The sequence below is a fragment of the Poeciliopsis prolifica genome, unplaced genomic scaffold (genome assembly GCF_027474105.1).
Source record: "Poeciliopsis prolifica strain line A6 unplaced genomic scaffold, Auburn_PproV2 SCAFFOLD094, whole genome shotgun sequence".
NCBI lineage: Eukaryota > Metazoa > Chordata > Actinopteri > Cyprinodontiformes > Poeciliidae > Poeciliopsis > Poeciliopsis prolifica.
Genome location: NW_026562469.1, coordinates 149,475 through 175,731, shown reverse-complemented (window position 1 = coordinate 175,731; position 26,257 = coordinate 149,475). Strand labels below are relative to the sequence as shown.

The 26,257-nt window shown below is 46.9% G+C and overlaps 1 protein-coding gene, 1 long non-coding RNA gene and 1 pseudogene across 2 annotated transcripts in view; 2 read left to right on the top strand and 1 right to left on the bottom strand.

Annotated features, from left to right (window-relative positions):
- Positions 1-168: 168 nt before the first annotated feature.
- On the bottom strand, positions 169-11,352 carry LOC129353644 (sorting nexin-14-like; annotated as a pseudogene).
- Positions 6,026-7,283, top strand: LOC129353645 (uncharacterized). The gene is made up of 2 exons (XR_008605041.1): positions 6,026-6,282; positions 6,367-7,283. It is a non-coding gene; the product is annotated as an uncharacterized LOC129353645 (long non-coding RNA).
- Positions 11,353-13,946: 2,594 nt separating the features above from the next.
- myo6a (myosin VIa) overlaps positions 13,947-26,257 on the top strand; it is a 31,539-nt gene continuing 19,228 nt past the window's right edge. The window contains 11 exon segments of the mRNA XM_055023005.1: positions 13,947-14,262; positions 18,853-18,987; positions 19,539-19,608; positions 19,679-19,752; positions 20,747-20,876; positions 20,957-20,968; positions 20,971-21,061; positions 21,369-21,424; positions 21,494-21,591; positions 22,219-22,383; positions 23,066-23,146. Coding sequence (XP_054878980.1) covers positions 18,871-18,987; positions 19,539-19,608; positions 19,679-19,752; positions 20,747-20,876; positions 20,957-20,968; positions 20,971-21,061; positions 21,369-21,424; positions 21,494-21,591; positions 22,219-22,383; positions 23,066-23,146 — 894 coding nt within the window. The 5' untranslated portion in view covers positions 13,947-14,262; positions 18,853-18,870.

Sequence of the window (26,257 nt, the reverse complement as noted above, 5' to 3'; positions counted from 1 at the left end):
TCTGATTGGATGTTGTTGGTTGGCTGGTCCTACCAGTAGTCATCTTAAGCCCCGCCCACATTCAGATGTTCTGTTTCTGCTGATCACTGGCTGAAATGTTCTGACCCGTTTTGGCCAGGCATCCGGACCGGACCGGACCGGACAGGAAGCAGACAGGAAGTGGAGAGCTGATGGGGAATAAATACGTTTATTAGACAGGAAGTGGAATGTCTGATGGCAGCAGGAGATCCTTGGTGTTGGTTCTGAGGTCCAGCCTCCGACCCGGTCCGACCCGGTCTGGTCACACAATAAAGGGGTCCCTCAGCCCCTGCTGAGGAGGAAACATTTGTGAGGTCAAAGGTCAGCAATGTTTCTTACTGTTTATCTTTAAACCAGTAGAAACCAGACCGGGTCAATTTCAGAACCAGAAGCAAACAGTTCTTTAATTAGAATTGGACCCGTTTGGTTAAAAAGTACAGTATGGATCAGTTCTGGTGCAAGAACACTTGATTCATTTGAACAGTTCTTTTCCACAGTGAACTGGTTCAGTGCTTGATGAAGATAGGAGCGAGGCGGTTCTGGAAGTTCTGCCCGAATGGGTCTCATTACCTGGTTCAGTTCAGGGAAAAGCTCCAGGATGGCGATGTCCAGCAGGACGTAGGTCATCTGAGGACAATCAGAGGACAATCAGATCAAGAGGGGGCGGAGCCTCCGTCCACCTGCAGGGGGCGGAGCCTCCGTCCACCTGCAGGGGGCGGAGCCTCTGTCCACCTGCAGAGGGCGGAGCCTCTCTCTACCTGCAGGGGGCGGAGCCTCTCTCTACCTGCAGGGGACGGAGCCTCTGTCCACCTGCAGAGGGCGGAGCCTCTCTCTACCTGCAGGGGGCGGAGCCTCTCTCTACCTGCAGGGGGCAGAGCCTCTGTCCACCTGCAGGGGGCGGAGCCTCCGTCCACCTGCAGGGGGCGGAGCCTCTCTCTACCTGCAGGGGGCGGAGCCTCTGTCCACCTGCAGTGGGCGGAGCCTCTGTCCACCTGCAGGGGGCGGAGCCTCTCTCTACCTGCAGTGGGCGGAGCCTCTGTCCACCTGCAGGGGGCGGAGCCTCTCTCTACCTGCAGTGGGCGGAGCCTCTGTCCACCTGCAGGGGGCGGAGCCTCTCTCTACCTGCAGTGGGCGGAGCCTCTGTCCACCTGCAGGGGGCGGAGCCTCTCTACCTGCAGTGGGCGGAGCCTCTGTCCACCTGCAGGGGGCGGAGCCTCTCTCTACCTGCTTGTTGAGCAGCGGTTTCTGCAGCGCGTGGAACAGCAGTTCGATCCCGTCTCTCTGGCGTTCTTCCCCAATCAGCTTCACCACGGCGTCTGAAACACAAGAAGAGTGACCCGGTTCACCTCCTGGTTCTGGTTCCGGTCCGGCAGCCCGCTAGAACAGACAGAACACCTGCACCGGGACAGAACCAGCAGAGAGCTCATTATAGGAACCAAAAAGTTCTGGAGAACTGGTCCAGTTTAAGGAGGTGAAGATGCCAAACGAGTTCAACGAGGCAGTCGGTCATTAACGAGGCAGTCGGTCATTAACGAGGCAGTCGGTGATTAACGAGGCAGTTGGTCGTTAACGAGGCAGTCGGTCATTAACGAGGCAGTCGGTCATTAACGAGGCAGTCGGTCATTAACAAGGCAGTCGGTGATTAACGAGGCAGTCGGTCATTAACAAGGCAGTCGGTAGTTAACGAGGCGACGCTGACCTGGCAGGTAGTGCATCATCTGGTCAAACGTCTGCTTGGCCCTCAGCAGTTTCTCCGCCGGACTTCGCTCCTCGTGGTTCTCACAGAAAACGGCATCTGGACCCAGAAACACAAGCAGGAGGTTCTGGTTCAACTGGGTCAGACCCAGCATCCAGAAATGGACCAGAGGTTCTGGTTTCTCGTACCTCTGAGCTGCGTGATGAGCGACACCAGCCGGTGCTCCTGCAGAACCGCCTCCAATTTGGACCGCAGGTACCAGTCCATGTAGGCCTCCAGAGAGTTCTTGAACAGAATCCGGCCCGCCGCTAAGACGTGGTGCAGCCAGTCTGGAATCCGGAACAGAACCCGACCTGCAACAGAACCGGGTCAGTCCAGGTCAGTCCAGAACCGGCAGCAGCACTGGGCTCCAGACAGGATCAGTACCGCCGCCTGCTGGTCGAATGCTGCGTGTGCGCCTTCAGGACTGATCTGAGATCTGCTGCTTCCTGTGGAACCAACAGAACCAGAACCTGCAGAACTGGGTCATTTCAAAGGTTCTCTCTCAGATCTACACCAACAGCTCTGGCCAATAGAACTGCAGGATTTCTTAAGTTTTCTGACATTTTGAGGCTGAAACCAGTCAGGCTTGAGACGGTTCTGGACCCGTCTCGGTTCTGGACCCGTCCCGGTTGTTCCTGTCGCCCCCGGTCACTGGACTCACCAACATACATCAGGTAGTCGTACATCCCGTCCACAGCCACCACCTCCAGGAACCAGTTAGAGTTGTGTTTCCGCTCCGGAGCGTCGGAGAGGTCGGCGTTGTTCCCGAAGAGGTCGCTGAAGAGCTGCAGGACACAACAGAGGTCAGGGTCATGTGACCTGCCCAACATGGCCTGCTGGATTTACTAGACCCCCTGCAGTGCAGCAGGTTGAACTCATCCTGCAGGGCCGGTCCAACGCTGCATGAGGCCCGGGGCAGAACCTGACTGTTGGGGCAGAACCTGACTGTTGGGGCAGAACCTGACTGTTGGGGCAGAACCTGACTGGGGCAGAACCTGACTGGGGCAGAACCTGACTGTGGGGCAGAACCTGACTGTTGGGGCAGAACCTGACTGTTGGGGCAGAACCTGACTGTGGGGCAGAACCTGACTGTTGGGGCAGAACCTGACTGTGGCAGAACCTGACTGTTGGGGCAGAACCTGACTGTGGGGCAGAACCTGACTGTTGGGGCAGAACCTGACTGTTGGGGCAGAACCTGACTGTTGGGGCAGAACCTGACTGTTGGGCAGAACCTGACTGTTGGGCAGAACCTGACTGTTGGGGCAGAACCTGACTGTTGGGCAGAACCTGACTGTTGGGGCAGAACCTGACTGTTGGGGCAGAACCTGACTGGGGCAGAACCTGACTGGGGCAGAACCAGACTGTTGGGGCAGAACCTGATGGGGCAGAAACCTGACTGTTGGGGCAGAACCTGACTGTTGGGGCAGAACTGACTGTTGGGGCAGAACCTGACTGTGGGGCAGAACCTGACTGTGGGGCAGAACCAGACTGGGGCAGAACCTGACTGGGCAGAACCTGACTGTGGGGCAGAACCTGACTGTTGGGGCAGAACCGACTGTGGGGCAGAACCTGACTGTGGGGCAGAACCTGACTGGGGCAGAACCTGACTGTGGGGCAGAACCTGACTGTTGGGGCAGAACCTGACTGTGGGCAGAACCTGACTGTTGGGGCAGAACCTGACTGTTGGGGCAGAACCTGACTGTGGGGCAGAACCTGACTGTGGGGCAGAATGACTGTTGGGGCAGAACCAGACTGTTGGGGCAGAACCTGACTGTGGGGCAGAACCTGACGTTGGGGCAGAACCTGACTGTTGGGGCAGAACTGACTGTTGGGGCAGAACCTGACTGTGGGGCAGAACCTGACTGTTGGGGCAGAACCTGACTGTGGGGCAGAACCTGACTGTTGGGCAGAACCTGACTGTTGGGGCAGAACCTGACTGTTGGGGCAGAACCTGACTGTTGGGCAGAACCAGACTGTTGGGGCAGAACCTGACTGTGGGGCAGAACCTGACTGTTGGGGCAGAACCGACTGTTGGGGCAGAACCTGACTGTGGGGCAGAACCTGACTGTTGGGGCAGACCTGCTGTTGGGGCAGAACCTGACTGTTGGGGCAGAACCTGACTGTGGGGCAGAACCTGACTGTTGGGGCAGAACCTGACTGTTGGGCCCCTCTTGCTGCTAAAACATCAGAACCTCTAGCAGCTTCTGTGGATTTAATCTGGGAGATAAAGTAGATTAACTGGCAACCTGAAAACTATCAGTTCTAATTACAGTTTATTAATTTGTATTTGTCAACAAACGGCTCAACGTCAAAGATTAAAACTCTCAGCGTCAGACGTTGCTATGGTAAGAAAACAATCTAACTATGAATAGTGTTCTTGAACTCTTACAAAGTAAACTTCCAACTCCTTATAATATTACACATAAATGTTAAACAATATTTGAATTGATGTTGAAACCATTCAATCAAATTCAGCAGCATTGGTCATCTCAATCAACATGTTACATTTCTGTTTCTGTGTCACAGTATAATCATGATGGCCCCTGAAGCCCTGGGGCCCCAAGGAGCCGCCGACTTAATGTGGATTCAACACAGTGCAAATAATTGATATTCATTTTAACTGTAGTTTTGATTTGTTGTTTTTAAGACTAGCTGTGTTTAAATATTGTTTCACTGGAGATGTTTTCCTGGAACATAATCAGCCAGTAATATTTTTACTTTTCCTGTCCAATTAACGTCTTTAATGCTAAAACACGGCGGACCCCCCGCCGGGTCAGCAGCTTTACTGGGGGAAACTCTGGATACGTTTCATCACTCCTGTTTTCAGTCAAAGGACGTCACACATAGACATGGTTACCATGGCAACCTGTTCTGACAGGAAGTGAGCTGTTTTTACCTTCTTGTTGTTCTCTGCAGACGGGCTCAGGACGGTGAGTTCTGGTCGGCTCGGTTTGGGTTTGGGCGACTCACAGGAGTTGAAGAAGGACTGGATGAAGGGTTCCAGGTTCTGTCCTTTCTGGGAAACACACAGGGACATCAGAACCAGAACCAGAACCTGCCTAACACAGACAGGAAGTAAAAGGTTCCAGACAGGAAGTAAAGGCTTCCAAGCAGGAAATGGAAACAGGAAGGACTGAAACATTCCTGCAGCAGGAATTTACCTCCTTCATCAGCTTCCCAGGAACAGACTTGAAGATTTTCCCTGGAAAACAAACAAAACAGTGAATGACGGAAAACTTGGATTCAGATCCAGAAAAACTTCCTGTGATCAGAAACCTCAGACCAGAGACCGCTGGGTCTGTGAGCTCAGGAAGGAAATTCCCACCAGAACCGGACCCGTCCAGAGCAGAACCCACCCAGGTGACGTCCGGCAGCATCTTGTCTAGGAACTGGGACTCCAGGCTGAAGGGAGACAGGAAGTCGGCCAGCAGCTGACTGTTGCTGAGCTCGGGGAGGAGCAGCAGCCTCTGCACGCAACGCAACGGGTCAGACCGGAACCACAGGTTCTGGAAGGTTCTGGAGGTCAAACTCACCCGTAAATATTCCTCAAACTCTTCCGCTTTGATTCCAGGAATTCGTAGTTCTTTGGTCCGATGAGCCGCTTCGACGAAGCTGAACGTCCGAGAAGGTTCCTGAAACACCAAGACCTTTAGGGAGGAGGTTCTGGTCCGATTGGGAGGTTCTGCTCTGGTCGGTATTATGGGATGGTTACCATGGAACTCTGTGAGTTGGACTCCAGAACGTAGAACTCCAGGTACCGCCTGCAGACTGTCCAGGATTCGGGTCGTGACCTTCTGAGGAGAAGCAGGAAGTTTATAGTGTAGATGTAGTAATAACTGTGGCCACCGGGGGGAGCGGCTGCTGTCCGAACACTTTCATTTTTAAATGATTTAAATAGTTTATGAACCGTCGACCCGTAACTGCTGATTCCGGTTCTGGTTCGGGCTCACCGTCCCGGCGGTCGTTCCTCTTCACGTCGATGACGAAGACGGGGAACTTTCTCCCGCTTGGCCTCGTCTTCGCCAGAAATCGATGAACGTAGCGAGACGCTCCAGGCCGACAGGAGCCTCTGAGGCGCCGCCAGCGGCTCGGCCGGCCCGTCGTCCTCCAGAACCACCGTGGCCTCCTCCACCTGCAGAGTCGGGTCAGAGCCGGGTCAGAGGCGGGTCAGAGGCGGGTCAGAGGCGGGGGCGTCATGAAACATTGCGCAGTTTCACTGTAAAAGCGACAAAACTGAAGCCTGGCAGCTGCTGCTCCGCCTGCCGCCTCCACAAAAACACCTTCATGGGATCAGAACCCGGAAGTCGCCCGCCCCTGAAGCAGTAATAATAATTAGAATTTAGAATAATAATAATTCTTCATTTTATTGAAAGGTGCTTTCAGGGCACAGAAAGAATAAATGCCAAAGGCTCCCAGTGCAGAGGCTGCAGCAGCAGCAGAGCCTTCAGCCGGATTCAAAGACTCGGAGGTTCTGAGCGGGAATGTGGATCCGGAAGAACCGGATGTGTTCAGGTTTCAGCGCTCAGGTGAGTTTTCACCTCTTGTGGTTTGATTTTGTTTCTGACGCACGTTCACTTCATGAAATTTACACAAACGTTCATTTTTACAAGCCGATTTGTGCGCAAAGCGTCTGGAGAGCTGCAGCGATTCATGAGGTCATTTCCGGGTCTCACCGAGTCGTCGTCCGGGTCGGCGCCGGCCGGCAGCAGGCCGCCCTCCATGGTGGAGCTCCGGAACACGCCTTTGATCCGGTTCCCGATCCGGCTGATACCGAACGCCTCGCCCCGTCGGGACGGATTCCTGGAGGGCAGGACAGTGAGAACTAGGCTGCCGGCACCAGAACCAGGCAGGCACCAGAACCAGGCCGGCACCAGGCTGCTCCAGACCTGTGGATCCTGGCGTTTCGGGTCGGCGACTCGGATCCTCTCAGCAGATGTCTGAAGTACTGAGAGCCAGAAAAAAACAAACTGGGTCAGAACCAGCCCAATGGCGGCACTGGGAAAGTATTCACTCCCAGATGCTTCAGGCTGGGCGTGGATTGTGGAGTGGCCTAGTCAAAGCCCAGACTCGGATCAATCCGGGTCGGCCTGAATCAAACTAAAACATGGGGGTTTGATCAGGTTTGATCCGCTTCACAAAAGCTGATGGAAAGTTGAGGAGATGGAAAACGTGCGGAAAGCCCAGGTTAGACGGCTGCTTGACAGAGGAAGTTTTCCTTCCACACAACCTTCCATCAGCGAGTTGGAACCGGGCCGGGAACCGGGCCTCACCTCGTCACTGTGGCAGAACATGGGCGTGAAAAACTTCCTCCAGCAGGGAGAGAACCAGTTCGTAGGCCTGGAACAGGAAGGGCTTCTTCTGCAGCGCCACCACCTGGATGTAGGGCGCCACCGCCACTGCAACGGAGCACAGGGTCCAATTAGAGGTTCTGGTGGTTCTGACGGGTCTGGGTTCGCTTAAAAACCACCTAATGTGTTTGTTTTCCTTTTATTGACTTTAATATTAATTGAAATATTTTATTTTCTAACTTTGTGTTTATCGTGTTATTGGTTCAGTTTTATGGACGTTTCTTCTTGATTGGATTATTGATTATGTTATGAGGATGATGGGATCATTTCCATCCAATAACTCATCCAACTGATAATCTGTTCTCATCATTATCAATCAATCAATCAATCAAATGTTATTTGAATCACACATTTCAGCAGCATTTCCATCACAAAGTCTTGCAGTTGGAGGTTCTTGTCTTTGCATCCAAAGGTTTCCCTGTTTTCACTCCTGCTGTGATAAGGAACCAGAACCTGCTGAGATTCTGGTTCTGGTTGTGCTCACGCTCCGGATGCCCTCCACCACGGCTGGGTCGAAGCGAATCTTGTCGCCGCTGTCGTCCCGGCAGAAGGTCCGGTAGATGTGCAGAAACCTCTGCATGCAGCTGCCGCAGCTCCGGGTCGCTCAGGTCCGGACTCAGGATCCGCTCGTTGAACTCTTCTGCAACACAGAGGTTCCGACCGATCAATCCGGACCTCGGATCCGGGCCGGGCCGAGCGTTTCGAGCCTTACCCGCAGCCAGGCAGAACTGCAGGACGTGAACGGCTCCTTCCTGGCTTCAGGAAGTTCAGGAAGCGGAACAGCAGATCCTGCTGGCTCCGGATCGCCGTCAGCTGCAGCTGCAGAACCTGCGACACAGAAGGGCTGGTTCTGGAGTGGTTCCGACCCGGTTCTGGCCCAGATCTGGCTCGGTCCACTCACCGATGGTCTCTGCTGCTGCTGCTGTATCGCTCCAGGAAGGGAACCAGCGGCGACGGCGGCTCTGCGGCGGCTTTCTGGCTGCAGAAGAGAACGACCAATCAGAGAGCAGCTGTAGCAGCCTGTGTTCCTACGGCGGAGCTCCACCTACCGAGTGTCGTCCACGAAGAGCAGCACCATGAGGTTCACCGTGTCCTGAAAGACAAACGCACCAATCAGTCGGACGTTTGAAACGTGTTGGCGGCTTCCTTTGTCCGGTGGGCTCGGTTCTGATGATCGATAACAGCAGGCTGCTCACCGGGTCGGCCATGAAGTCCATGGTGGGCAGGAAGACGGATCGGCCATCACTTCCCGCAGCAGCAGAGCCAGAGACCTGGACCAGACGGAAACAGAACCAGAGGTCAGAACCAGACAGAACCACAACTCACCGGTTTTACTGGGCTTGGTTCCGCAACAGGAGGACCGGTCCGACCAACCGGCTTCCTTCTCCTGTCCCATATGACCCATCTGGTTCCTGCAGACCCGACCCGGTCCCGGTACCTGCAGTCAGTGGTTCTGGGCGGCATCAGGTAGGGCAGCAGGGCGTCGGTGAGCGTCCGCAGGTAGCGCAGCTCGGCCCTGCGGCTGCGCAGCGCGGCGTGCAGCCCGGCGCCGTACCCGTCCAGAGCGGCCCCCTGCAGGTCGTCCCACCGCTTCGCTGCACCACAGAACACGGTGGTGAGCCCAACGGGCCTTCCTGGTCCTACAGTTGCTGTAACGGGGAGCCTACCTCTGACTCGAGCCTTGGCGATGATTTCGAGGTGCTTCATGGCGGCTTTCATCACTTTATCAGCAAACACAGCCGGGACATCCACCTGCAAGCACCGGAATCCCCCTCTGACTTTACCCAGAGTTCCCCTCACTCCCAACATGGCCGCCACTCATTTCCCAATATGAGTGGCGAACCAAATTCTGAGCAGGTCTGGTTCTGACCCGGTTACCTTCTGGGCTCTGCGGATCAGCACCGAGGAGAAGAAGCGGAAAGTGGTTCTGACTTCATCCAGGAAGGCATCATCATCCGTGATGTCCCTGCGAGAGGACAGACGTGAGGTAACTGCCCCCTGGTAACTGCCCCCTGGTAACTGCCCCCTGGTAACTGCCCCCTGGTAGCTGCCCCCTGGTAACTGCCCCCTGGTAACTGCCCCCTGGTAACTGCCCCCTGGTAACTGCCCCCAGGTAACTGCCCCCTGGTAACTGCCCCCTGGTAGCTGCCCCCTGGTAACTGCCCCTGCTTGCTGCCAGGTACCCCCGCTGGTCGCTCACCTGTACCAGGGATACAGGAACTTCTCCAGGAGCAACTCGAACACCTGCAGGACAGCGGCACACGTCACTCGTCTGCATGTTTGGGTCAGAACTGAGCTGGACTCACCTCTGCCACAGAACCATCCACCTTGGAGTGAACCCTCAGGTCCAACCAGGGCTGCTGGTTCTCCAGGAGCAGCGCAGGCCTGCAGGACACAAACAGAATCTCAGAACCTCCCAGAACCTCCAGAACCTCCCAGAACCTTCCTCTGGGTTCTCCAGGCTGAGGTCTGAACTCTGACACTCTGGAATATAATCTAGGTCAGGGTCTCCACAGTGGATTGTCTCCACAGTGGGTCGTCCCCACAGTGGGTCCCCACAGTGGATTGTCTCCACAGTGGGTCGTCCCCACAGTGGGTCCCCACAGTGGATTGTCCCCACAGTGGGTCGTCCCCACAGTGGGGACGCCGGCATCTGGCATGTTTTAAGTCTGTCCCTGATTTATCGCACTGGAACATTGACCTGCTGAAAAGGTTGTTGGTTCCAAGGAGAGACTCGTCCAGGGATGGACACTCCTGGTCCTCGAGTCCCGGCCTCCTGCTACTGTCAGGTGTGTTTCTACTTCAACACACCTGAGTTAGATAATGAGGTCATGAGCAGGACTCTGGAACCGGACTGTTCTGAGGAGGCGACTCAGCTGTTGGACCAGGGAGACGTCTAAGAGTTGCAGGACAGCGGCTCTCCAGGACCCCCTCTGGGACCCCCTCTGGGGACCCACTCTGGGGACCCACTCTGGGGACCCTCTGGGGACCCCCTCTGGGGACCCACTCTGGGGACCCACTCTGGGGACCCTGATCCAGGCTTTCAGGAAGCGGGAAAAACTGGACCAAAACTACAACAGACCTGAGGTCAAAGTTCAGCCTCCAACCAGAGATATTTTGGGATGGTTTAGATCAGGTGCAAGGCAGAATGGCCTAGTTAAAGGACAGACCTGAATGCAGCTGAGAATCTGTTTTCAGATCTTTTATGTAGAGCGCACAGAAATAAAAAGTTTAGGGTTGTGAATATTTGAGGTTCTGCAGAACAAACCGGTGGCGCTGGCAACGGGTCGTGCCGCAGATGGCGCAGCTGTGGCCCAGAGGAAACAGTTCCGGATCCTGGTGCTGTTGGACACAGAGAGCATCAGAACCGGCGCCGCGAGGTTCTGGTTCCATGCCGAACTGGACCTACCTTGGCTCTGGGCTTCATGGGGAAGAAGACGTTGGGCAGCAGTGAGTCGGGTCCGAGGGAGAAGTAGAAGGTGACGAACCCGCCAGCAGCGACCAGAACATCAGGAAAACATGGAGGAACCTGGAGACGGAACCAGATCAGGACAGAAGGTGGAACCGAGTCAGAACCAGACCCAGTTATTGGTTCCAGGAAGTTTCAGTAATTGTGAAAGGCAGCTGGACGATCTGGCCCGTTTCTGTTTGACAGCGGGCCGCAGATCGCCCCCGCACCTCAGCTTGGACACCCCAGTTCTACGGTAATGACGTCACCTCTGGACCCAACTCTTCCCCGTTTACCCCGACGGAACTTCCGGACCACAAGCAGAACTATCCAGAACTCTGAGGCTCTGGCCCACATTTAGCCCAGAGGTTCTAAAGCGGCAGAACCGGGTCAGACATGACGGGACCCGCCGCTCTTCCTCATCCTCTTCCTCACCTGTGGAGCAGCACCGTGAGGCCTAACAGAACCAGCAGCAGGCAACAGGACAGCGGGTACTGCCGCCCCGCTTCCCGCAGCCCCGAACCGCTCCGAACCAGAACCTCCATGTAGCGCCTCCAACTCGGCATCCCGCCCGGAACCGCGGGTCTAAGCCGCCATGTTCTGAAAGGGCTCGGTTCGGCTGAAGACTGTCGCGATACGAACTTCCAGCGGAACCGAGGAGTTTCTTGAGGAACTCGAACCCATCCGGTCCAGAAGCAGCCCGTTAACCGTCCCGGTTCCGGTTCCGCTCCCCCAGCAACTTTGACCGGGTGTTGAGTTCTGGTCCGAACCTTTTCTAAAAGTCCAAACCGACTTCCGGAGCAGGACGGCTTTAATCCGGCCGCGGGTTGCCAGGTCCGTCAGAAACCCGGAATTACTGCGTTACTACACCTCCAGTGTTAGGGACTGGGTCTGATCAGGACCAGCGCTCAGCGCCCTTTGACCCCTATGAAGTGTGGGATCAGAGTCACATCAGGGTTCAGAGGTGGACAGAAATCCAAAATGTCTGACATGTCCCTGCTGCTAGAAACCACACAACAAAACAGATTCTTTTCAGTAAAGGTGAGATTTTGTTGGAGAAATTTGTTTTGATATGACTTGTTGAATACAAAAAATTCAATATAACCCCTCATGTTGAGTGAAAACAAAATTATTTTAATACTTCTGAAAACTGATTTTATTCTATTTTTGCGACAGACGGATCCCTCTGTGAACTTTGCCATATTTTCAAGATGGCAAAAAATATACATTAAAATGTTATAATAATCAATTTATTAGTCTATTTGACTAACAGAGACATAATATTTTCCATAAAAACCATCTGTTTTATGCAGATAAAAGTTAGTTTAGTATAAACTAAGTTATTATTTCATAATTATGTATAAAGTTTTCCCTGTGCTGATTTTCTGCAAAAGAAATTCAAAGTAAATGAATTCAAGATTTTGAAACAAACATATTTAAAATTGCACATTTTCATTGTTTTTAGAAAGATTGTCAAAACTGGATATTACACAAGAAATCTATTCTATACTTAAGTTTTAATATGATAAATTACATTGATATATTTGATACATGATTATTTTAATCCTCAGGCAAAGTTTTATTCTGGTGTTTTAGAAATTCTGCTTTCTAAAACATCACCTCCATTTTTAAAGTGAAATAATTTTATTATTATTTATAATCTTTGAAGCAACACGTAAATATCTTAATTTAAGATTTGAAATTTGTCTTTTTTGTTTGTGAGATTTTATGATTATTCTTTTTTCTTCTTTTTCTCCTCAGTTTATCATATCAAACTTTATTACTAATGCGCCTTGCCATGATATTTTCTTTGAATTTTCTATAAAGATGCAAAAAAACAACAAAACATTCCAATAAATCTGCCTTTTAACTCAAAACGTGAGATGCAGCAATGAATTGTGGGTAATACTCTTGGCAGGGGTGTGGGCGGAAATAGGACCCAAAATGGGCGGGGCGAAGGGCGGATGTGGAGAATGTGGACACACTGCGACCTGCTCTGGGGCACCAGCGGTGGATTCCTGACGCGACCTGGCAACCCATGACCCAACTATGGCCGCTTCCTTTGCTGGTTTAAGCCGACAGGTGGGAGGAGCGGCCGCAGGTAGAAGCAGTGCTTCACCGCGACATGCTAAAAAGTATGTAGTTCATAAACTACTTTAATATTTCAAATGATATCGGACAAAATGCAAAGTTATGTGCAAATCCAAAAGAGAAAAATAAAAACAAGAGGAAAAAATTTTACAAATAAAACGAATCTCAGCGATTCTGACAGAAATACTGCTGCGGTTTGAATGTTGTGTTTAAAGCACAATTTATTTAGAATGTCTGCTTTTTTATTTGTTCCTTGCTTAAATATTTACAATTTTGTTCAAAACTATTTTAAACAGGCATTGAAGATGTTTAAAACTTTGTGGCTTAGAAAATTTGCGAACATTTTGATTCTTTTCAGTATTATCAGCGTTAATACAACTCTATGTCTGATTTTAAAAATCTTTAATTATTTTCCTTCAGAAAACTTAAAACGTACATTTGAAGGCATGAATTTTCAAAAGCTACAGATGATTTTTAAATCTCTGATTTTACGGAAATCTGAAATTATAACTGCATGAATTTTCCTGAATTCAATAAAATAATTTTCATAAAAACTTTTTGTTTCTTTAGACGTCATTTGAACGAACATTTAAAGTCAAAAATGCATTGAGTAAAACCTAAACATTGACTTCAACCTTGAAATATGATTGAATATGAAGCAGAAATGAGTTTAATCATTCGTTCAACTAACGGCGGCTCCAGCTTTGTGGCAGCAGTAAACATGATGAGAACAGCAGAACAGCCCAGGAATAACCTGACAACCATAAACGCAGGGAGAGGTTCCTCAACCTGGCAACCTGGAGGCCGATGACATGATCTGGTTCTCCATGTTCTCCATGTTCTCCATGTTCTCCATGTTCAGCTCTCATCAGCTTTTATCTGCCACTCTGAGACAAGCAGCCCTTTGTTTCCTAAAGGAGGAGGACAACAGAAGAGCTTCTGGCTCGAGTTTCACTTTCAGACTGCGACCTCGGCTTTACAGGAGGAAAGGAGGCAAACTATGAAATGCTCTCTTAATGATAAATAATAACACATCAGATGTATGTAACCCTTTTTAGGACACTCGAAGATGCATACATGTCATTTAAAAAACGAAACTGATACTAGGATAATTTTAAAAAGGAAGAACTCACTGAAAAGTGTATTTCAATAATTATATTTAATAAGTGTAACTTATATATTCACAAATGATTGTGAATATATAAGTTATTCACAAATAAAAACCCAACATTCCTTTCTCAGAGGCGGGCTACATCTACACGCCGCACCTTTCAGATTTTTATTCGTCAGAAATATTTAGTAGTCATGAATCATTAACTCATTCCTTCTAACTCCATTCTGTTTCTTTTGTTTGAGTTAAATGCTGCGGTTGGAAACAGCGCCCCCTGCGGCCGGTCCTGCCCCGCCTGTGACTATAAAGGCAGCGCGTGACGTCACGGGGCTGTTTCCCAGGATCGCTGCGGGAGAGGGAAGCTGCTGTTCGGGAAGAGCGTGGAGCAAGCCGCCGGTGGAGGGACGCAGTCTACTGGAGGACAGTCGGCTCAAGCTGGCTTAAAGACGCGGTTCTACATTCGGTTCGACCCAAACTGAGTTCCGGCAGGTCCGTGAGGAAGAGCCAGGTAAGAACCGGCGTCAGCACCGGCAAGGTTCCGGTCGGTGAGACCGAGCTGGAAGCTAGCTGGCGGGGCTACCGCTGCTCAGCATCCCGGGTCCACTTCCAGAGCCTGGCGGTACCGAACCGACAGCCGAACACCCGATTGTTTCGGATCGATTCGAGCAGAACATTATGACTACCTCCACTTCGCGCTGATTGTCCAGCTTTGCCTCCCGCTGCTCCCACCAAAGTCCATGTAAAAATCAGGTGATTTAAGCCGAGCTGGACCACGGGGAGGCGGTGGGTGTGTAAGGGGCTTGGTTCATATGGTGGGGTGGCGCTGGGTCGGAACCGGTCAACCGCGCAGGTCGCACCGAGACACGGGCTGTGCTGCTGTGGTCTGACCCCGGGAACGGGAACCCTGCTGCGGCCTGCGGGTTGACAGGAGCTGGGGAACCGGGCCGGTTGCAAACCGGAGCTGCCGCTGAGCCTGAGAACCAGAACCGGCGGACAGGTCCCGACTGAAACGGAATGCTGTCTCTGATGGGTTCGGCCGTGGTTCCGGAGCTGCAGTGTTGTGGTTTCAGTGTTATATAAGAGCTGTCATTGTTGTGGAGCTGCTGCCATTATCTCTCCTACTGCTCTGCTTTTGTTCTCGTGTCTGACGAAGGCTTTTATTCTGAAATGATCCAACTTCCTGCTGGGCGGAGGCCGCGACACCTGCAGCCGCCTCTCACCTGGACAGGACTTTGACTCCACTGTCCTTCCTGCTGCTTCACCAGGTCCCTCCCGACCCGTTCTGTTTGGCATCGGTTGGTGGTTCTGGACCGGTCCCTGCTGGTCCCAGTCGGGCCTCCAGTTGGTCCTGTTGGGCGATTTGGACCGGAGGGAAATCTGGACCTGAACAGTACGATGAACCAGCCGGGTTTCCTGTGAAGCTGACCCAGAGCGGTTCGGGAGGGGCAATAGAACTTAGTCCTGATTGGTCACCTGGGGAACATGGTATTACCATGGTAACAAGAATTTCCCACCAAATGTAGCAAAACTCTTTAGAAAGTATTCACACCTAGAAAGTGACCTTTGACCTGAGACTGACCTGGAGAACCCATCAGTCGGAACCGGCTGCATTATTTACACCCTGCCACTAAAATGGCTTGGTGTAGTTTTATCACCCAGGGGTCAAAGGTCAGCAGTTCCAGCTGCCAATGCTGCCTGGCTCAGTGGCTCGTGACTGAAGCCGAGCGGGTTCTGACCTGGTTCTGATCTATTGGTGGAGTGGAGATACTGGTTCTGTCTGCTGCTCCTCATCAGGTTCTGGTAGTTTTTGGTTTTGATCAACCAGGTGATCAACTGCCGTATGCAGACTAGCTTAGCTTAGCCTAGCGCTAAGCTAAGCTAGGCTAGTCACGGGTTCAGCGGGGACAGCGGCTTGAACTGGATCTCCAGCTGGGTTTTTAGTTCTGCTGTTTAGTTTCAGAAACTGAATCTATAGAGAAATAAAAATTTTAAGGGATTGAATGACCCTTAAAATCAGAATCAAATCACTAAAAGCTGCTGGTTCTGCTGGTTCTGGACCTGTTCAGGTAGGGATGCACCAATTTATTGGCCAGCTGATTTAACAATGCCAAGTTCCCTAATTTTGGGAAATCAGTGATTGGCTGATTTTTACCTGTGAAGTTGATCTTAGCTACCGATTTGATCTGCCTGGACAAAAAAATCAACTGTTGTCTTCTTCTCACAAGTTTGATTAGCCGACAATGACGACAATAGTCATCTCACTGTGGGCAACTCATCAGCTTTCTTCCTACATTTAGCAACATTTTGGTTCCGACAGGTCAGGGTTTTTAATAGATCGGTGATCGGCTAAAAAAGTGCAATCGGTGCAGCCAAACATTCAGGTGTTTCAGTCTAACTGTCCTGATCTCTTGCTGCGGAAGCTGCAGCAGATCATCCCATTGATGGTTTTGATTGGCTCCTGACCAAGAGAGGTTCTGCTCATACCTGCAGCGTTCATCCTGCATTTGGGTCATGGTTTGATTCCTCTGAGTTATTTTTGGCCTCTGCGCGTCCCGGACCTTTCCGCTCTGAAGGGTTCACATCGGTTATGCAACAAAAGCCACACTGCAGAAAATGGAGCATCTGGTGGTATTTTTTGAGTTTAGCGTTAGCATCCGGTGGTATTTTTTGTGTTTAGCATTAGCATCTGGTGGTATTTTTTGTGTTTAGCATTAGCATCTGGTGGTATTTTTTGTGTTTAGCATTAGCATCTGGTGGTATTTTTGAGTTTAGCGTTAGCATCTGTGGTATTTTTTGAGTTTAGCGTTAGCATCCGGTGGTATTTTTTGTGTTTAGCATTAGCATCTGGTGGTATTTTTTGAGTTTAGCGTTAGCATCTGGTGATATTTTTTTGAGTTTAGCGTTAGCATCTGGTGGTATTTTTGAGTTTAGCGTTAGCATCTGGTGGTATTTTTTGAGTTTAGCGTTAGCATCCGGTGGTATTTTTTGTGTTTAGCATTAGCATCTGGTGGTATTTTTTGTGTTTAGCATTAGCATCTGGTGGTATTTTTTGTGTTTAGCATTAGCATCTGGTGGTATTTTTTGAGTTTAGCGTTAGGATCTGGTGGCATTTTTTGAGTTTAGCGTTAGCATCTGGTGGTATTTTTTGTGTTTAGCATTAGCATCTGGTGGTATTTTTTGTGTTTAGCATTAGCATCTGGTGGTATTTTTTGTGTTTAGCGTTAGCATCTGCTGATATTTAATGTGTTTAGCTTTAGCATCTGGTGGTATTTTTTGTGTTTAGCATTAGCATCTGGTGGTATTTTTTGTGTTTAGCATTAGCATCTGCTGATATTTTTGTTATGTGATTTAGCTTTAGCTCCTCCTAGGCCTATATTTTTTTAGCAGTATAGAATTAGCTTCTGCTCGTATTTTTGTGCGTCTGTTAGCTTTGGCTGTAAGAATAAAAAAAGACAGTAAATATGTTTTCAGAGGTGAAATTATGAGTATATGATTTCACACCAAAAATATTTATCAGTGAATTTAATGTGAAAATTAGCTGTCCTTCAGGATCACAGTGGCTATCTTGAAAAATGGCTGCTATCTTGAATGTCTGTTTTTTAAGTTTTGCTTTTCAGAAACTATTTTCTATAACTGTAGTCTGATATTTCTAATCTATAGTTTGAACAAAGTCAGGTTATTGATGTGAATTTCCAGAAATATTGGACTGTCCTGTAGGACGGCGTTGGCCTGGCCCGGTGCGGTTCTGGTTCCTGGTTCTGCACAACGCCCGAATAGACTAAGTAAAAAGAGTAATGCATCTGGTTCTACCAGGAAGCCTCCATCAGAACCAGCGGCCCGGCCCGACTTGTAATGAACAACTGCTCAGCTGCTTGTGACGCGTTTTATTAGTTAGACTTCGACTCGGATCGAGTCGCTTCCTGTCAATCTTTAACTGGATCAGCTCAGCACAAAAAGGCCTGATGTGGGCCGCACCAGGCCCGCATAGAGCCCTGACGGGCTGGACTGGACCGGGCCGGACTCCAGGGTGAACTTGTGTTTGTAGCGATTTAAGAGTCGTCTGTAAGCTAGCTGCAGAGCGCCGCTCTGGTTTTACTGCACAACCATAAAGTTTACCGTTTATGGTCCATAACTGAGTAACATTTTATCTCAGGTCAGCTGAGCCCAGCAACAGAGCTGTCACGTTATGGTGGGGGCCCGGTCCAAACGGGCCGGCACCAGAATCTGCTGTTGGTTAGCAATGATGCTGAGACCAGTGGAAGAAGGACTCCATTAAAAAGTTCAACCTGAAACCATGTCAATACATCAGCAACATTTTCATTTAAAATCCCCTTTTTGATGCTGAATTACTGAATAAAAGACATGAACATCAAATATATTTTTACTAGTTTTTAATCAGGTTCTATTGTTGTTTCTAGTTCATATTTTTTAATCTGTTCTCCAGCTGTCAGATCAGAGCAAAGTGTTTTTTATCCGTTTGTCTGATCACTCATGGACCTTCTTTAGAAATGTGGACGCCAGAATTGGCCGCTACACATTAGCATCGAGATGCTATTTTTGGCTAGCTTAGCTTTTGACAGACTTGCTGCTTTTAGCACAACTTTAACACAATAGTGTTTTTCCAGGATCAGATTGGTTTGAAGTAGAAATGAAATGCACAGGAAAACGGAAGTGGCCTCCTGGGATGTCAGCGGATGTAGCTGTGCGCCAGATTTACAGCCGTACCAGAAACATGTGAATCAGAAGGTTCCAGGAGGAACTATTGCCTGTGATAAAAACATCTTTCATCGTGTTTGAAGGAAAATGATTAGTGTAAACTCTTTAGTGATGTAGCCTCCAGCTACCTCCTACAGGCTACTTACCGCAGGCTGCCATGGTTCTTTTCATGGTTCTTTTTGGCCAGGATCCATTCAGAACCGTCTTTCACCATTGTGTTCAATAATTTGACATGGAGCCACTGATTTCTGTCAGCAGAACCAGAATCGTTTTATCCGAATACTGAAGATAGTAGTAATAAAAGAAATCCAGAACTTTAACAAACCCAGAATCATCTGAACAGAACCCCCTGCCTCTCTCTAATCAGGTCTTGTTGTTCCAGAACCGCGGTGTCACCGCCATGGAGGACGGGAAGCCAGTGTGGGCGCCTCATCCGACGGACGGGTTCCAGCTGGGAACCATTGTTGACATCGGCGCCGACAGCCTCACCATCGAACCGTTGAAGCAGAAGGGAAAGGTCAGAGGTCATCAGGGTTCATTAAGGGGCGGGGCTTAATGCACGCGTCACTGGAAGCTGTTCACTTTGTTTTTGATGTTTTTGATTTTTTTTTACAAAAATGAATTTTTTAGAAATCATTTTATTGGTTCAGGCTAATTAATTTCAACCTCTAAAATGGTTATAATTTAAGTCTGTCCGGATCTCGGTTCTGGTCTGTCCGGATCTCGGTTCTGGTCTGTCCGGATCTCGGTCTGGTCCTGACAAATGGTTGAGGAGCTGTGACCTCTGTGGCTTTCCATCAATCCCATAAGACCCCACAAAGCCTCGGTAACGGGGGCCGTTGCCTCGGTAACGGGGGCCGTTGCCTCGGTAACGGGGGCCGTTGCCTCGGTAACGGGGTAGGAACTAGTGCCCCTCCTGTTTGCTGCAGCCAGGTTTACTTGCTCCTTGTTGACTGATGGAGTTTCTCCTTCTGCTCCTCTGGTCAGGATCAACACATTGTCTTTATCGCCCCGGTGGCTGTGTGCTGCCACTACAGTCTCATTAACTCGTCGTTTCTCCTCCTGTAGACGTTTCTGGCTCCCGTCAACCAGGTTTTTCCTGCTGAAGACGACGTCAACAAACATGTGGAGGACAACTGTGAGTTTCTGCTGCTGTTCTGCCTCCTGTGCTGTAGATGGCGCTCTGACAACCTGTTTCTGCCTCTCAGGCTCTCTGATGTACCTGAATGAAGCCACTCTGCTCAACAATGTTCGGGTTCGCTACAGCAAGGACAAAATCTACGTGAGTTCAGATTTATGGGTTCAAATGTTCTGGTTGAAGATTTTTATTTTAGTTTACATTAGTTTTAACCATTTATTAAAACTAACAAATGGTTAGTTTGTCTGTTCTTTGTACAAACCAGGAGAATTAAAATAGGCAATTTGTAAGAAATGAGAGCAAATGAGCAACCAAACAAGTTTAAACGATGGCAGAGATTCAGTAAACAATAATCCTCTGCGTAGCCGCAGGACACTAGCGTTGAGCTAAACTCTGTTTTCATTCACAGTAATCCGATCTGGACTCTGGTTCTGCAGCAATACGTTCAGGAGCAGAATCTAAATTTATAACAAACCCTAATTTTAGTAAATTGAGTTTTCTACGTCATTCTACTGAGAAACTTCCTGGTCATAAAATACAAACTGGGTTCATAAGGCGCCTCCATCGCTCTCTGTTTCAACAAAGACAGATTTCAGTTTTAACCAATCTGATTATATCAAGTGTCATCTTTCTAAAGCAAAAGTTTTTTTGTTATTATACTCCTTACATATTGAATTCAATTCCAAGCTGGTTCATGCACCGCCACCTGCTGGTGAAATGTGGAACAGCAAGGAATAAAACCACCATAAAATTTCTACTGACAGAAATAAAAACTGAGCTCTTTTTCACTAATTCGATTCATTTTAGTTTGTTTTTTTTCAACGCAGTTTCAGGTACTTTTCCTTTTTTTGTTAAATTTTTATTTCAGTGAACAAACTGGTTTTTACTTTGTTAGTTTTTGTTAACTTTAATAAAGTTACTGTTTATTACCTCCTGAATAATCCACTGCTCTTTGGTGAGAAATTATTGAAAACGTCTTTAACTAACCTGAAGGAGACAAACAGAACCATCTGGGTCGGTTCTGCTGCAGCGCGTCAGCAGGAAGTGAGTCAGGTCCTCACTTCATCCAGCTGCAGGTGTGGTTCTGCCCAGAGACTCACCTGTCTCTTTCGTCTTCTCCGTCTCGTGTCCTCCCCAGACATACGTAGCCAACATTCTGATCGCCGTCAACCCGTACTACGACATCCCCAAGCTCTACTCGGCAGACACCATCAAGCAGTACCAGGGCAGATCGCTGGGGACGCTGCCGCCGCACGTCTATGCCATCGGTGAGAGCGACTCCAGGGCGTCGTCAGCAGAGGGGCGGTTTGGGGTGGAGAGGGCTAACCCTCCATGTGTTGCTCTGCAGCTGACAAGGCGTACCGGACATGAAGGTCCTGAAAATGAGCCAGTCCATCATCGTGTCCGGAGAGTCTGGCGCCGGCAAGACAGAAAACACCAAGTTCGTTCTCAGGTAGGCTTGGATGAGACTTCCTGTCAAGCTCAATTGCACTTCCTGTTTGGGACGAAGAGGTGGAGGAACTGAAGCCCAGCTCAGCTGGTTCTGAGGTTCCGATCAGCTGCACCTTTGGCTCTATCAGAGCAACATCGAGGCCCAGCGGACCTGACTGACCTGATTAGTCAGGCCGGGTTCTAATGTGGTCAGCACACAGTGAAGGCCCGTTTGACTTGTGGGTCAGACTGGTTAGAAAGCGGACTTAGTAGAGCGTTTTGGCTAGTTATAATTCAGAGAACGTCTCTGACTCTTCTCTGGTCACCAGGTATCTGACGACTTCATACGGGACAGGTCAGGATATCGACGAGCGGATTGTGGAAGGTAAGGAGGATTTCTTCTTTGTGGGTGACGAACTCGTTCGGTACTAACCGAGCCTTCTGATTGGTGCAGCCAACCCCCTGCTGGAAGCTTTTGGGAATGCGAAGACCGTTCGGAACAACAACAGCAGCCGCTTCGGGAAGTTTGTGGAGATCCACTTCAATGAGAAGGTGACTTGCTCCGTTTCAGTGCAATAGGCCGCCAGTGTTTTAGTCTGACCAGAACGTTGATGTTTCAGCGGAGGACTACAGAACCAGCAGGACTTGGTAAACATGTCTGGTTTGTGAGCTGGCAGAAAGACTTCTGGATCCGTTTCAATGACACTATAAACCACAGAGGTTCTGAATCGGCGGACCCCAGGGCTTGGTGCTTGGCTCCTGTCTTTTTAATCATCCTTCTTGGTTTGTCTTTGCTGCAGACGATTCTGTAGTTATTGTCTCTGAAATTATTCTGTGGTCATTTTGTCTCGGACATGTCCTCAGGATGAAATGCCATCACCAGCTGATAGATGATTGGCTTAAACTGCTTCAGTCACAGTGAAGCATGAATTCGTTGCCAGACACGGAGAAGTTTGACTCAACGCGTTCTGGCTTGCCTCAAGGCTCACTTGTTGGATTCAGACCATGTTTCAGCTAATTTTTGTAGCTAAGCTCTACCATCGTCTTCGTCAGCATTGTTCCCATTTCCTGCCATTCTCCTCTCTGCTGCCTCTGGCCCAGTACAATCAGGCTGCATTTGACCTTTGACCCCCTTGGAGGACAGATTTCTGAAGAAGTGTGTTGTCTGTTTCCCACCAGAACGCGGTCGTCGGCGGATTCGTGTCCCACTACCTCCTGGAGAAGTCTCGGATCTGCACACAGAGCTCTGAGGAGAGGAACTACCACATCTTCTACCGCCTGTGCGCCGGAGCGCCGGAGGACATCCGCCAGAAGTTCCATCTCAGCTCCCCGGACACCTTCAGGGTAGGAACGCCAGACCAATCTGAGCTCCAGAATCGACAGTCTTTAGGTCTAAACTGGAGACTCACCGGGCATGACTAGAGCGTCCAGCAGGCCTCAGCAGGTCCGGCCCGATCCGATCCGATCCGGTCTTGACATGTTGAGGTGTTGGGATGCAGCGTTGCTCCTTCTGCTGCAGTCAGACCTCTGCAGCACATTCTGTCTGCTGATTATGAATCAGATGCTCAGAAAAGGAACTGCCTCGGCTTTCTGTGAACACAAGAATGATTGAGATCCGTAAAGCCTGTTTCCACTTAGCGGAGCAAACAGAGCTGAGTTTCAGTCTGCAGGAGAAATGGGCCAGGTCTGATTCTACAGGGAACATCCTGACCTGTCCTGCAGCTGCACTGTCTGCCCTGAACACCAGGGGGCAGCAGAGGGCAGAGCCTGCCTGGAGGAACACTGACTGTTGAAAATTATTAATGTTCACCAGACTGGAAATATTGACTACATTAAACGTTACATTTTTTTCGGTGTTGCTAGAGCAACAAACTTCAGCCACTTAAACAAAATTTAATTAATTAAGACTCAGTTTTAATTTAGTTTGATGTGACGTAATTCTTTAATTCTTTTGTGATTTATGAAATCCGATTTTCCAGAAATGGAGATGCATATTGATGGTTTTGTGCCTTTGCCTCTGCTGCAGTATCTGAACAGAGGATGCACTCGCTTCTTCGCCACCAAAGACACGGATCAGCAGATCCTGCAGAACCGGAAGAGTTCAGAGGTAAACCTGCTCTGGCTGCTGACAGATCAGCGTTAATGGTAATAACTATAATAATAATCAACAGATATTAGCATTTGCTGGTTCATACTTGTCTCCAGAGGGCCTGAAGCAGGAAACCCGTTTCGTTCTTTTCCCTGAAGGCTCCAAAATTAGATGAATCAAAGTTTCATTTTTATCCTGTTACCCTAATGAGGGTATTTAAGTCAACATGTTTTCATTTGATTGTTTCTATGGTTTCTAATATGTTAAAGTTTTAATCACTTTTAATCATAAAAATACATTTTATTTGCCAGCGCCTTTCAGACCCCAAAGACCCTTTACAACATTAAAAACACAAATTAAAAGTAAAATTGGCGACACAGTAATTGCCCAGTTGGTGAGCAGGAACCTGAACAGACGAGCTCCGGGTCCATGTTCCCGACGTTCCGGATGTTCCGGTTCCGCTGAGACGGAATAGAGGCTCTGAGGATGATGAAGAGGAAGAACAGGGAAGGTGAACGGTGGAGATGAACAGCAGGTCAGGAAACAGCATCTAAAGTGAAATCTGAAGGAAACTGGAAGCCAGTGAAGTTGATGTGGTGAAACGAGTCCGTTTTGGTGCCGACGCCTCCAGCAGAGACCGGAACCAGTTGGAGTTTACAGACGGGTTTATGAGGCAGAACAACCAGGAGGGAATTACAGGAAGCAGTGAGAATATGGACCAGAATATGGAGCAGAGAGACGGACGGGCCAAATGTGAGCCGACCGGGTTATATCATCAATATTACTAATATCATCAATATTACTAATATCATCAATATTACCAATATCATCAATATTACCAATATCATCAATATTACTAATATCATCAATATTACTAATATTATCAATATTACCAATATCATCAATATTACTAATATTATCAATATTACCAATATCATCAATATTACCAATATCATCAATATTACCAATATCATCAATATTACTAATATCATCAATATTACCAATATCATCAATATTACTAATATCATCAATATTACTAATATCATCAATATTACTAATATCATCAATATTACTAATATTATCAATATTACCAATATCATCAATATTACCAATATCATCAATATTACTAATATCATCAATATTACTAATATCATCAATATTACCAATATCATCAATATTACCAATATCATCAATATTATCAATATTACCAATATCATCAATATACCAATATCATCAATATTACCAATATCATCAATATTACTAATATCATCAATGTTACTAATATCATCAATATTACCAATATCATCAATATTACTAATATTATCAATATTACCAATATCATCAATATTACTAATATCATCAATGTTACTAATATCATCAATATTACCAATATCATCAATATTACTAATCATCAATATTACTAATATCAATATTACCAATATCATCAATGTTACTAATATCATCAATATTACTAATATCATCAATATTACTAATATCATCAATATTACTAATATCATCAATATTACTAATATCATCAATGTTACTAATATCATCAATGTTACTAATATCATCAATATTACTAATATCATCAATATTACTAATATCATCAATATTACCAATATCATCAATGTTACTAATATCATCAATGTTACTAATATCATCAATATTACTAATATCATCAATATTACCAATATCATCAATATTACCAATATCATCAATGTTACTAATATCATCAATATTACTAATATCATCAATATTACCAATATCATCAATATTACCAATCATCAATGTTACTAATATCATCAATATTACTAATATCATCAATATTACCAATATCATCAATGTTACTAATATCATCAATGTTACTAATATCATCAATATTACCAATATCATCAATATTACTAATATCATCAATGTTACTAATATCATCAATGTTACCAATATCATCAATATTACCAATATCATCAATATTACCAATATCATCAATATTACTAATATTATCAATATTACCAATATCATCAATATTACCAATATCATCAATATTACCAATATCATCAATATTACTAATATCATCAATAATATCATCAATAATATATCATCAATATTACCAATATCATCAATGTTACTAATATCATCAATGTTACTAATATCAATGTTACTAATATCATCAATGTTACTAATATCATCAATATTACCAATATCATCAATATTACATCATCAATATTACCAATATCATCAATATTACCAATATCATCAATTACTATTATCAATATTACCAATCATCAATATTACCAATATCATCAATGTTACTAATATCATCAATATTACCAATATCATCAATGTTACTAATATCATCAATGTTACTAATATCATCAATATTACCAATATCATCAATATTACCAATATTATCAATATTACCAATATCATCAATATTACCAATATCATCAATGTTACTAATATCATCATATTACCAATATCATCAATATTACCAATATCATCAATATTACCAATCATCAATATTACCAATATCATCAATATTACCAATATCATCAATGTTACTAATATCATCAATATTACCAATATCATCAATATTACTAATATTATCAATATTACCAATATCATCAATATTACCAATATCATCAATATTACCAATATCATCAATGTTACTAATATCATCAATGTTACTAATATCATCAATGTTACTAATATCATCAATATTACCAATATCATCAATATTACCAATATCATCAATATTACCAATATCATCAATATTACCAATATCATCAATATTACCAATATCATCAATGTTACTAATATCATCAATGTTACTAATATCATCAATGTTACTAATATCATCAATATTACTAATATCATCAATGTTACCAATATCATCAATATTACTAATATCATCAATGTTACTAATATCATCAATATTACTAATATCATCAATATTACCAATATCATCAATGTTACTAATATCATCAATATTACCAATATCATCAATATTACTAATATTATCAATGTTACTAATATCATCAATGTTACTAATATCATCAATATTACCAATATCATCAATATTACTAATATCATCAATATTACCAATATCATCAATATTACCAATATCATCAA